The following is a 12,940-nucleotide window of genomic DNA, read 5'->3' on the forward strand; positions in this document are numbered from 1 at the left end:
TGTCTGGAATGAGCTGCCGAGGGAGAGACTGGAAACAGATACTCAGCAGCGTCTGGGAGGCGTCTGAACTCATGAGTAGGCCGGGAACGGAGGGATATTGACCGTGTTCCTGAAGATGGGATTGGTTTAAATTGGCATCGTGTCTGCATCCGCATGGTACATCTACTATTTTATGTTCTATGACAGATCTGAACTCCGCCATCTCCGCCTTCCTGACAAATTGTGACGAACACCAACTGTTCCAGTTGACGAGATTCTACATGGAGCGACTGGAGCAGGCGATTGAGGAGGGTGTGGAGGGAGTCGGTTTCATGTTAACTCATGATCATCATTTCAATGAGCGAGAGTATCACGTAAGTGGAAGGGACATAGACTGAGTGTAGATTCTACTGAATCAATCACAGACCGACAGAACCGGTGTAACGGCACCTCTGGGCAGTGAAAATCCTGTAATGCTTGTGGTGAACATCAAGAAAAGAATTTTCATCTGCGAAAACCCTGAACTTTTATTAACCAATACAAGCCTCTCTCCAGTTTTCTGATCACATTCATTTATAGACAGATTAGGATACAGGCAATGATTGAGAGGTGAATTTAGTGATGTGACACTTGACGGACATTGCAAGTGGACAGAGAACCACTCTACACCACTCAGTCTGACATCACATCATGTTCCCAATGTTCGACATTAATGGCCATTCACCAATCTGTGTTCTCCTGATGACCGACGGGTTTCCCACAAATCAAATGTATAGTGACATATTTCTCAGCTCATTCTCAGTCTACCTTCAACCCTATTTTCAACTCAAGCAACACTGACCCGTCTCTCATTTGAACTGCTGACCCTTTCTTTATCAATATCCCAACATGCCTCATGTTTCTGTTACCATCTGTTCCTTGTGACTTCCAATTTGAGTTTGTAATTACCACAGCATATACTGTTAACATGGGAAGTGCAACATTAGTGCCACTGAAAATATTCTTAACATCTACAGCTAACATAGAATTACAAAGAAACAGCTTTCCAATGGTCCTCGTGCTACTGGAGTGCATTCACCTACTGCCACCCAGAATGAATATTAGTGAAGAGCCAGACACCATACTGAGCACGACATTCCACGTGAGGCAGCTGACAATTTCAGTCCAAACTTCTTACTCAACATTCCCACCAGTCGGGTTTGGTCTGTCACACACGCACAATAGTCCTGAGTTTGCTGGCTGCTCCTCACTGCCAGTTTCCAGCTGTTGGCTGGCACTGGACCCCTCGTGGAGCCTGGCAGTGAAGTGTGAAGCTGCTGCCGTTCACCAGGGATTACCCTGGCGAAAATCAACAGTGACCCAGCCATAGTTTCACCTAGTCATAGTCAACAAACCCTACAGTACAGCAACAGGCTCTTCTGCCCATCTAGTCCACACCGACCTATTATCTGCTTAGTCCCATTGATCTGAACCCGGACTGGAGACGTCCATAACTCCCCCATTGAATAAACTTATCCAAACTGATCTTAAATAATCAACTCGAATGTACATCGACTAATTAAGATGGCAGCACGTTCCGCGCTCTTCAGCAACCTCTGAGTGAACAAGTTCCCCCTCATATTGCCTTTCACCTGTTATCATTACCCTATGATCTCTAATTCCAGTCCCACCCAACCTCAGTAATAAATGCATTTTCGCACTAACTATCTCTATACCTTTTATAAATGTGTATACCTCTGTCACATCTCTCCTGGTCCTCCTACACTCTATGGAATAATGTCCTAACCTATTCACACTTTCTCTATATCTCAGATCCTCAACTCCTGGCAACAATCTGTATTTTATTCTGCATTCGTTCAATCTTATTGATATCATTCCGGGAGGTAGATGTACACATTGCTTCAAATTAGCCTCTGCAACATCAACTTCGACATAATATTCCAACTTCTGTATTCAATATTTTGATTTATGAAGCCCCATGTCCAAAAAGCTTTACAACGTCATCTACCTTCGACAACACTTTCAAGAAATTTTGGATCTGTATCACTTTGCAGGATCTCATCACACTTCCTACTCTTGTCATTGGTACCAACGTGGACCAAGACCTGCTCATCCTGCCCTTAAGGAAGTTTCAGAGTCGATATGAGATATCACTGACCTTGGCAAGACACCATCCAAAAATCCTGTTCTCATAAATAGAATCTCCAGTCTGTTCTCCTGACCATTGAATTCCCCCTGTTAGTGCAGATCAGCAATTCTCATCCCTTCTGAGTCACAAAGCCAAACTCAGAGCCAGAGGCATAATCACCGTGGCTTTCCTCTGCGAGACCATACCCCGAAACAGAAATCCGTATACCAGTTACAAGGAGTTTCCTGTAGTGGCTGCCTGTTCCCTTCCCCCTCTTGACAGTCACCCAGTTTCCTGTGTTCTGCGCCTTGGGTATAGCTCCCTCCCTGTAAAGTCTGTCAGTCAACCTCTCAGACTCCCGAGTGATCCCGGGTTTATCCAGCTCCAGCTCCAATTCCTCAGCACAGTCTGTAAGAAGCTGCAGCTGGATGAAATTCCCGAAGGTGCAGTTGTCGGGGACACTGGAGGTCTCCCTGACTTGCCGCACCCTGTAGGAAGAGCATCCCACTATGCTGCCTGGCATTCCCACTGTTCTAACAGTGAAACAGAGAAGGGAAATATTACCCAAGATCGACCTAAATCCTCCGCCTCTCCTCACTGAACCCTCTCTGACACAAAGCCTCAATAACCTACCTATCTGTGGCTCACTCACACTATGTCTGCTCCTTTTAAACCTTGCCAAGTGGATAAGTACCCCCGCAATCTGTGGCGTTCAGAAAGTCATCACTGGTCATGCTAACTTCTTTTAAATTCTTTTTCCTGCTACGAACAATTGCTGTCAGTGATCTGTGACGAGCAGAATGTGCTGGGTCAGTCCATGTTCAGAGTAGATTTGTACCCATCCCTCCGCTCCTCAATATATTCCCCATTGTTCATTACAGAGCGTGACTGACCTCGCGGAGAAGGGAAAACGAGCGAGCGCTTCCAAACTCCTCCTGGATCTGGTGATGGAGAAGGGCTCCGGGGCCCTGAGGGTGATGTGGGAATCCTTTGTGAAACTACATCACCATTTACCGAAGCTGAGCAGAATATTGAAGGAAATACGGGAACGAGGTACGGTGAACAGTACACTGTGTGTTACAGATGTAAATGCTGATGAATTTACAGTATTACACAGAACAGACTTCATGCAGGTTAATCTGTTTGAACAGGTGACGGCCAGTTCGCCTACATGGACACTGAGCGGGGTTCATCTGAAGTGCCCGCGCATCTGAAAGGTAAGTGATGGACTGGAAAGCTCAAAGCCTTTATTTCACTCTGAGAGTCTGAATACGTCTCTTTAGAGGCCTGTTTCGAGACTGTCAGAGTCTGGGAGACAGGTTTTTGTTGTTATTTTACACTGAGAGTCTGAATACGTCTCTTTAGAGGCCTGTTTAGAGATGGTCAGAGTCTGGGAGACAGGTTTTTGTTGTTATTTCACTCTGAGAGTCTGAATACGTCTCTTTAGAGGCCTGTTTAGAGACTGTCAGAGTCTGGGAGACAGGTTTTTGTTGTTATTTCACTCTGAGAGTCTGAATACATCTCTTTAGAGGCCTGTTTAGAGACTGTCAGAGTCTGGGAGACAGGTTTTTGTTGCTGTGGCTGGAGGACAGGAAGCAATTTGCATTTGCCACAACACCAGGCACCTTCCCGGTCTCGGGATCTGTACCCGGAGGCCTCTGTGAGTTTGATAAACAGACATTCCTGTCGGCCTCTGTCCTGTTGCAATCGCTGTACCTACCTCTCCACCTATCTTTGTATCATCCGCAAACTTTGCCACAAATACATTTATTCCATCATCTAAATCATTGACAAACAATCTGAAAAGCAGCGGTCCCAATACTGATCCCTGCGGAACACCACCAGTCACTGGCAGCCAATCAGAAAAAGGCCCCTTTTATTCCCACTCGCTGCCTGCTGCCTGTCAGCAATTCCGCTCCACGGGCCAGTATCTTTCCTGTGACACCATAGATTTTTATCTGGTTAAGCAGGTTCGTGTGCGGCACCTTATCAAATGCTTTCTGAAAATCCAAGTAAATGGCATCCACTGACTCTCCTTTGTCCAGCCTGCTTCTTACTTCCACCGTGAAATCTAACAGAACCATTGCTAACTTATTTTGTCATTAGTCTCAAGTACCTCGAAACCTCAACCTTAATTAAAGACTCCAACTCTTTTCAATCGCCAAGTTTTAGCTATCTGGACTATAATTTTCCTTCTTTTGCCTTTCCCCCTTTTAAAGACTAGAGCGACAATAGCAATTTTCCAGTCCTCCGGGACCATGCCTGAATCAAGTGATTCTTCAAAGATCATGACCAATCCAACCGTCATGACTTCAGCAACCTCTCTCGGATCTCTGGGATGCAGTCCATCTGGCCCAGGTGACGTTGCACCTTAAGGGCTTTCAGTATACCAAGATCTTTTTTCTTTTGTAATAGCAATGGCACTCACTCCTACTGCCTGTCACTCGCAGACCACTGCATGCTGCTAGCATCTTCCATAGTGAAGATATATGCAAAGTACACATTAAGTTATTCTGACATTTGTTTGTCCACTATTACTATCACACCAACATCATTTTCCAGTGTTCCAGTATCAACTCTCACCTCCCTTTTACTCTTCATATAACTGAAAAAAGTGTTTATTATCCTGTTTTATATTATTGGCTTTTCTGCCCTCACATTTCATCTTTTCCCTTCTTATCGCTTTTTTAGTTGCCTTTTGTTGGATTTTAAAAGTTTTCTATTCATCCAACTTCCCCTCACTTTTGTTATCTTGCATGGCCTTTCCTCGGCTTTTATGCAATCCTTAACTTCCTTTGTCAACCATGTTTGCCGACACGTGACACTTGAGAACTTCTTCCTCCGTGGGCCATACCTATCCTTCAACTTGTGACCTATTCCCCGAAGCTTCAACCATCTCTGCTCTGCCGTCATCTCCACTGCTATCCTTCTCCAATCTACCTGGGAAAGCTTCCCTCTCGTGCCTCTGTAATTCACTTTATTCCAAAGCGATACTGATACCATAAGTTATGCTTCTCCAATCGACCTGGGAAAGCTTCCCTCTCGTGCCTCTGTAATTCACTTTATACCATAGTGATACTGATACCATAAGTTATGCTTCTCCCTCTCAAACTGCAGTATGAATTCACTCATATTATGATCACTACCAGTTAGATAGATAGATAGATAGATAGATAGATACTTTATTCATCCCCATGGGGAAATTCAACTTTTTTTTCCAATGTCCCATACACTTGTTGTAGCAAAACTAATTACATACAATACTTAACTCAGTAAAAAATATGATATACATCTAAATCACTATCTCAAAAAGCATTAATAATAGCTTTTAAAAAGTTCTTAAGTCCTGGCGGTTGAATTGTAAAGCCTAATGGCATTGGGGAGTATTGACCTCTTCATCCTGTCTGAGGAGCATTGCATCGATAGTAACCTGTCACTGAAACGGCTTCTCTGTCTCTGGATGGTGCTATGTAGAGGATGTTCAGAGTTATCCATAATTGACCGTAGCCTACTCAGCGCCCTTCACTCAGCTACCGATGTTAAACTCTCGAGTACTTTGCCCATGACAGAGCCCGCCTTCCTTACCAGCTTATTAAGACGTGAGGCGTCCCTCTTCTTAATGCTTCCTCCCCAACACGCCACCACAAAGAAGAGGGCGCTCTCCACAACTGACCTATAGAACATCTTCAGCATCTCACTGCAGACATTGAATGACGCCAACCTTCTTAGGAAGTACAGTCGACTCTGTGCCTTCCTGCACAAGGCATCTGTGTTGGCAGTCCAGTCTAGCTTCTCGTCTAACTGTACTCCCAGATACTTGTAGGTCTTAACCTGCTGCACACATTCTCCATTAATGATCACTGGCTCCATATGAGGCTCTTTTACATTAAGCTCCCTTATAAGATCCGAGCTATTACATAACACCCAATCAAAGACAGAATTTTCCTGAGTAGTTTCAAAAAAACTAGTTTGTTTGATTTTCGAATTCCCCGTGCAAATTGAAATATGTCATCACCTTGCTGACACGCCTTTGCAATCTCAACCCCACACCTTCGCTACTACTTGCAGGCCAATATAAGATTCCCATAAAACTTTTTTTAACCCCTGTAGTTTCTTATCTCCACCCACAAAGATTCAACATTCAATAACCCTATGTAACCTCTTTATCAAGATGTGATTCCATCTTGAACCAACACGGCCACACCACCACCGCCTATGCCTTCCTGCCTGTCCTTTCGATAAGACGTAAATCTTTTAACGTTAAGCTCCCAGCTATGTCTTCTTTCAACCACGACATGGTGATGCCCACAACATCATACCGACCAATCTCTAATTGCGCCAAAAGTTTGTCCACCTTATTCTCAATGTTGCGTGCATTTAAGTACAATGCGTTTAGTCCTGCATCTCCGCCCTTTTGAATTTTGTCTATGCAGTACAATTTAACAGTTTGCTCTGTCTGTATTTGAACCCAGTCATTGGCTTGTCCTTCCTCACATTCATGTTAAACCCATCATCTACTTGTAAAACTGTTGGTTCACCCACAGCTTTATCATCCTAGTTCCAGTCCCCCGGCCATTTTAGGTTAAAACACTCCCAACAGCTCCAGTAAATCTGCCCGTAGGAATATTGGTCCTCATCGGATTCACGTGCAACCCGTGCCTTTTGTACAGGTCCTACCTGCCCCGGAAGTGGTCCCAATTATCCAGAAATCTGAATCACTGCCCCCTGCTCCAAATGCTCTGCCACACATTTCTCTGCCACCTCATTCTATTCCTATTGCCTCTGTCGGGTGGCACAGGCAGCAATCCTGAGATCACTACTTTTGAGGTCCTGTTCCTCAGCTTTTTTCCTAACCCCCTGTGTTCGGTTTTCCAGACCTCCTCCCTTTGCTTTTCCTATGTCATTGTTACCAATGTTTGTCACGACTTCTGGCTGCTCAGCCTCCCTTCTCAGGATATTGTGGACGCGTCCAGAAACATTTCGGACAATGGCAGCTGAGAGGCAAAGTACCATCGGTGTCCACAGAATCGCCTACCTGTCCTCCTGACTTTAGAGTTCCCTATTACCGCTGCCATCCTCTTCAGCTTCCTGCTCTTCCGCACATCATCGGGGAATTGCCTGAGTTCATGTACCAGCTCCTCGGAGAATAAGAGACTGTAGACCAGTGCGGGGTATGTTACATCGTGACTGGCTCAGCCTGGAAAAGGGAACAGAAATTATGTTCCTTTTCTGTGGCTCAGTACTGACAGCTTAATCCTAAAGGAGTGTCAAGAACATGGGGTCCATTGAGAGAAAAGTAAAAGTCAGTAGAGCAAGTAAATGCCCCACCCCCCTACTGTTACCCTCTGCAGGGTTGCACAGTTCAGCAGAAGCTGAGCAGTGAAAGCAGTGAAACCACCCGCTCCACACAACACTCTCCTCTCCAGAATCACGTGTGCACTTGGTGTTCGCTGGAACACCGGGAATCTGCAAACTACCAACAGAGGGGAGAGTGGAGCCTTTAACAGCGGATCTGAATCAGATCAAAAATGTTTCTGGGTCATCGTTCATTTTCAGACACTATTATCTCTGATCTCCCGATTACCCCAAACAATGTCTTAAAACAGTGTTTTTTGTATTAAAGAAAATACGTTGAGTGCTCTATGTTCATCAGATCCTATTTCTGTCTGTCCTAAGATGTTCAACAGAAACACATGGAGACTCTGCGGGCACAAACTGAAACACTGAGAGTGAACACGATCCTGATGAGGGAGAAGGTGAAGGTTTTCCAGCTGGTTGATCGATACGCTGAGCTCACGGTCATTTCTACTGTTCGAGATCGGACACTGGTGGAACATGAGCTGCTGGCAAGAGGCAGAAACCACGAGGAGTGGAGAGAAAAACATCTCCGGGGTAAGCTGGACAAAATCCGGACTGATCAGTTATTCAAGAGGAGTTTTGTTCAAAAATTGAAAAGACCTATTTTTAGAAACAAATCCGGGATGTCGGCAGCAGTGGCCGGAGTCCCAGGGATTGGGAAAACAACAATGGTACAAAAGATTGTTTATGACTGGGCCACGGGGAAGATATACCAACAATTCCAGTTTGTCTTCAGTTTCAAATTCCGGGATTTAAACTCCATTAACTGCAGAATAAATCTGAGGGAACTGATTCTGGATCAGTATCCTTACTTTGGGAATTTACTGAGAGAGGTCTGGAAGAACCCAGAGGGATTGCTATTTATATTCGATGGTTTGGATGAATTCAAACACAAAATTGATTTTGCTGACAGTCGGAGAGATACAGACCCCAAACACCAGTGCCCAGATCCCGAGTGGTGGTGTGAAGTGTCTGACATTGTGTACAGTTTAATCCAGGGCAAGCTGCTCCCAGGGTGTTCAGTGCTGGTGACCACACGCCCCACTGAGTTACAGTTATTGGAAAAGGCAGATATTGGTATCTGGGCTGAAATCCTGGGATTTGTTGGTGAGGAACGGATGGAATACTTCATCAGGTATTTTGAAGATCAGACGGTGGCAGAAGCTGTTTTCAAACACGTGGAGGAGAACGAGATCCTGTACACCATGAGCTACAACCCATCCTACTGCTGGATCCTCGCTCTGGCACTGGGCCCCTTTTTCACACAAAGGGTCAGGGACCCGCAGCGAGTTCCCAAGACCATCACCCAACTGTACTCCTACTATATTTACAACATCCTGAAAAACCACGGCCGTGAGATTGAGAACCCCCGTGATGTGTTACTCAGGGTTGGTCAGATGGCCTTCAGAGGAGTGTCCGAGAGGAAGATTGTGTTTAGAGATGGAGATTTGATTAATTACAATCTGCAGCCTTCCCAGTTCCTGTCCGGGTTCCTGATGGAGCTTTTGGAGAGAGAGGATTCTGCCCGGAGCGTGGTGTACACATTCCCACACCTTACCATCCAAGAGTTTGTAGCTGCAGTCGCACAATTCCTGAATCCACATCCTGGGGATTTCCTGCAATTCCTCACTGAAGCCCACAGCACGACAGATGGGCGATTTGATGTATTCCTCCGTTTTGTTGCTGGTCTCTCCTCCCCAATGACAGCTCGGGGTCTGGAGGAGTTTCTGGGTCCATTTCCTCAGGAAACAACCTGCCAGGTGATTGACTGGGTGAAGGAGGAGGTTAAACGCCAGATTGCTAGCACGGGGAGTGAATCTGGTAAAAGGAGCCTCCTGAACACATTGCACTACCTGTTTGAGTCTCAGAATCGTGGACTGGCTCAGGCCGCACTGGGATCTGTGGAAACACTTTCATTCAGTAGGATGACACTGACCCCGATTGACTGCGCGGTCCTGTCTCATGCAATCGGACTCTGTGATACAATAAAACACCTCGACCTGGCTGGCTGCCACATTCAGTGTGAAGGAATCCAGCGGCTGGGACCCGGGCTGCACAAGTGCCAGGAGTTGAGGTAACTTGATTTATCTCTCACTCTGAACTGTCAAACTGTTCCACTGTGTTGTTTCAATGTAAAGGGATTTGTGTGAAACTGCAGTAAATCAGATTGTGAAGAATTAAGACAAATACCCAGGGGATCGGTCAGTAATTCCCCAAGGACAGGAGGGTTCTGTGGTTCCTTGTGAAGGGATGTTGAAGACTTCATCAGATCAGTGAATAAAGACCATTGGTTTAATAGTTGTAAATCACAGGAATGGCCGTGTTTATTCCTGCCTGTGAAACATCCATTGACAATGTTCCTTCTCACTGTTACTGACACCCAGACCGACACTGACTGCAGCAGGTGGGTCAGAGATTCATACCCCCTTCCCGGTGAGGGACAAGAGACCGTCAGCAGACTGTCCCAGTGAGAAGGAAAGAAATACCATTGTGAGATTGTCCTCCCCTGCCCTTCCCCGTGTGTGACTATCACCGTCTGTCCTCCTGTGTGACTGTGCTCACTACCAATTACCCAGACCACATTGGCGCATTCCCTCTCCCGATTGTGGGCCTCAGGTTAAACACATCCCTCCCATACGATCTATTTCTGAAATCTCTCGTCTTTTCGGGTTACCTTTTCTCAACAGTACCCTCCTTTGGGACCTCTCTTCCCCATCCCCCTCCCTCCTATGGGATCTCTCTTCCCCATCCCTCTTCCTCCTGTGGGACCCCTCCTCCTTCCTCCCTTGGGGTCTCTTTACCATTCTTCCTCCTGCAGGTTTTCTCGTCCTATCCTTTTTCCTCAGGTGTGTTCACTTCCATCATCTTCCATCGACACATTCCCACACACAAATCTTCCTCAATGTGAGACTTCCTCCCACTGTTCAAACCTCCTCCTTCCGACCCTCTCACATCAGGAAGAGTTTTCTAACCATCAGGGAATGAGACAGAACATGTACAGTTTACAGGGTCACACCGAGAGACTAAATTACTGACAATGGGTGAATCCCCTGGAGCTAGACAGTGAGGGACATTGACAGTGATGGGAACTCCAATCAGTGATTTAGTGAAGGGTTTAATGTTTCCTGAAATATCCGAGTGAGAGAAATTCCCTCAGACCCACGGTTTGAATCACTTTGTTCATCAATTTGTCTGTTTGTGTTTAGACTTGGGTGGAATAAACTGGGAGATTCAGGAGTGAAACTGGTGTCTGTGGCTCTGAGGAACCCAGAGTGTAAAATACAGAAACTGTGGTAAGTACCAGACTGTGGGAGATTGTGTTTACAGTCACTGGGTGTCTGACACTGAACATTAATGTGATCAGTAATTGTGTTACTGATAAACAAGGGATTTGTACCGTCTCCTGTCTCTCTGTGTTCTTCACCCTCACTCTCTCTCGTCTCCAGGCTGAGGGATGTCGGTCTCACAGATTCTGGTGCCGAGGACATCGTCTCCGCTCTCAGTGTAAATCTATCACTGACAGAGCTGAACCTGAGTGCCAATGACCTGGGAGATTCAGGAGTGAAACTAGTGTCTGCGGCTCTGAAGAACACGGTGTGTAAAATACAGAAACTGGAGTAAGTACCAGTCTGTGGGAGATTGTGTGTACAGTCACTGGGTGTCTGAAACTGAACATTAATATGATCAGTAGAAACAAAGAAACATAGAAAACATACAGCACAATACAGGCCCTTCGGCCCACAAAGCTGTGCAGAACATGTCCCTACCTTAGTACTACCTAGGCTTTACCTCTATTTTTCTGAGCTCCACGTAGCAATCCAGAAGTCTCCTAAAGACCCTATGGTTTCCACCTCCACCACCGCTGCCGACAGCCCATTGCACGCACTCACCACCCTCTGTGTAAAACCCTACCTCTGACATCTCCTCTGTACCTACTTCCAAGCACCTTATAAATATGCCCTCTCGTGCTAACCATTTCAGCCCTGGGGAAAAGCCTCTAACAATCCACACAATCAATGCCTCTCATTATATTGCACACCTCTATCGAGTTAACTCTCATCCTCCGTCACTCCAAGTGAAAATGCCGAGTTCACTCAACCTATTCTCATAAGGTATGCTCCCCAATCCAGGCAACATACTTGTAAATCTCCTCTGCACCCTTTCTATGGTTTCCACGTCCTTCCTACAGTGAGGCGACCAGAACTGAGCACAATACTCCAAGTGGGGTCTGACAAGGGTTCTATATAGCTGCAAAATTACCTCTCGGCTCTTAAACTCAATCCATGACTGATGAACGCCTTCTGAACCACAAACTCAACCTATGCTGCTACTTTGAGCGTTCGGTGGACTCGGAACACAAGATCCCTCCGATCCTCCAAACTGCCAATAATACTGTATTCTGCCAAAGTGAACCACCTCACACTTATTTGGGTTGAACTTCATCTGCCACTTCTCAGCCCAGTTTTGCATCCTATCAATGTCCTGCTGTAACCTCTGACAGCCCTCCACACTATCCACAACACCTCCAACCTTTGTGTCATCAGCAAATTTACTAACCCATCACTCCACTTCCTCATCCAGGATATTTATGAAAATCACAAAGACTGAGGGTCCAAGAACAGATTCCTGAGGCACTTCACTGGTCACCGACCACCATGCAGAAGATGATCCGTCTACAATGACACTTTGCCTTCTGTGGGCAATCCAGTTCTGGATCCACAAAGCCATGTCACCTTGCATCCCATGCCTCCTTACTTTCTCAATAAGGCTTGCATGGGGTACCTTATCAAGTGCCTTGCTGAAATCAATATACACGACATCTACTGCTCTACCTTCATCAATGTGCTTATTCACATCCTCAAAAAATTCAATCAGGCTCATAAGGCACGACCTGCCTTTGACAATGCCATGCTGACTATTCCTAATCATATTTTGCCTCTCTACATGTTCATAAGTCCTACCTCTCAGGATCGTCTCCATCGACTTACCAAATACTGAAGTAAGCCTATAATTTCCAGGGCTATCCCTACTCCCTTTCTTGAATAAGGGAACAACATCCGCAACCCTCTAATCCTCCACAACCCCTACTGTCCTCATGGATGATGCAAAGATCATTGCCAGAGGCTCAGCAATCTCTCACTCGCTTCCCACAGTACCCTGGGGTACATCCCGTCATGGCCTGGGGACTTATCCAACTTGATGCTTTCCAAAAGCTCCAGAACATCCTCTTTCTTAACATTTACATTCTCAAGCTTTTCAGTCCACTGCAAGTCATCCCTACAATCGCCAAGATCCGTTTCCTTCATGAATACTCAAGCAAATGATACATTAAATACCTCCGCTATTTCCTCCAGCTCCATACGCACTTTTCCATTGTTACATTTGATTGGTCCTCACGTCTCATCCTTTTGTTCTTCACATACTTGCAGAATGCTTTGGGGTTTTCCTTAATCCTGTCCGGCAAGGCCTTCCCAT

At 45.8% G+C, this 12,940-nt stretch overlaps 1 protein-coding gene across 2 annotated transcripts in view; it reads left to right on the top strand.

Moving 5' to 3' along the window:
- Nucleotides 1-12,940, top strand: part of LOC140723595 (NACHT, LRR and PYD domains-containing protein 3-like) — a 36,604-nt gene that overhangs the window by 19,912 nt on the left and 3,752 nt on the right. The window contains exons 3-8 of one of the 2 annotated variants that reach the window (XR_012097931.1): nt 187-353; nt 2,989-3,160; nt 3,259-3,324; nt 7,784-9,539; nt 10,672-10,758; nt 10,912-11,059. Coding sequence is in view for 1 of the 2 variants with exons in the window: in XM_073038162.1 (XP_072894263.1) it covers nt 187-353; nt 2,989-3,160; nt 3,259-3,324; nt 7,784-9,539; nt 10,672-10,758; nt 10,912-11,082 (2,419 nt within the window). In the remaining variant the exon portion in view is untranslated. Of the gene's footprint in view, nt 1-186; nt 354-2,988; nt 3,161-3,258; nt 3,325-7,783; nt 9,540-10,671; nt 10,759-10,911; nt 11,083-12,940 lie in introns of both variants that reach the window. The other variant, XM_073038162.1, reaches the window with a different exon arrangement.

The sequence above is a fragment of the Hemitrygon akajei genome, unplaced genomic scaffold (genome assembly GCF_048418815.1).
Source record: "Hemitrygon akajei unplaced genomic scaffold, sHemAka1.3 Scf000120, whole genome shotgun sequence".
Classification (NCBI taxonomy): Eukaryota; Metazoa; Chordata; class Chondrichthyes; order Myliobatiformes; family Dasyatidae; genus Hemitrygon; species Hemitrygon akajei.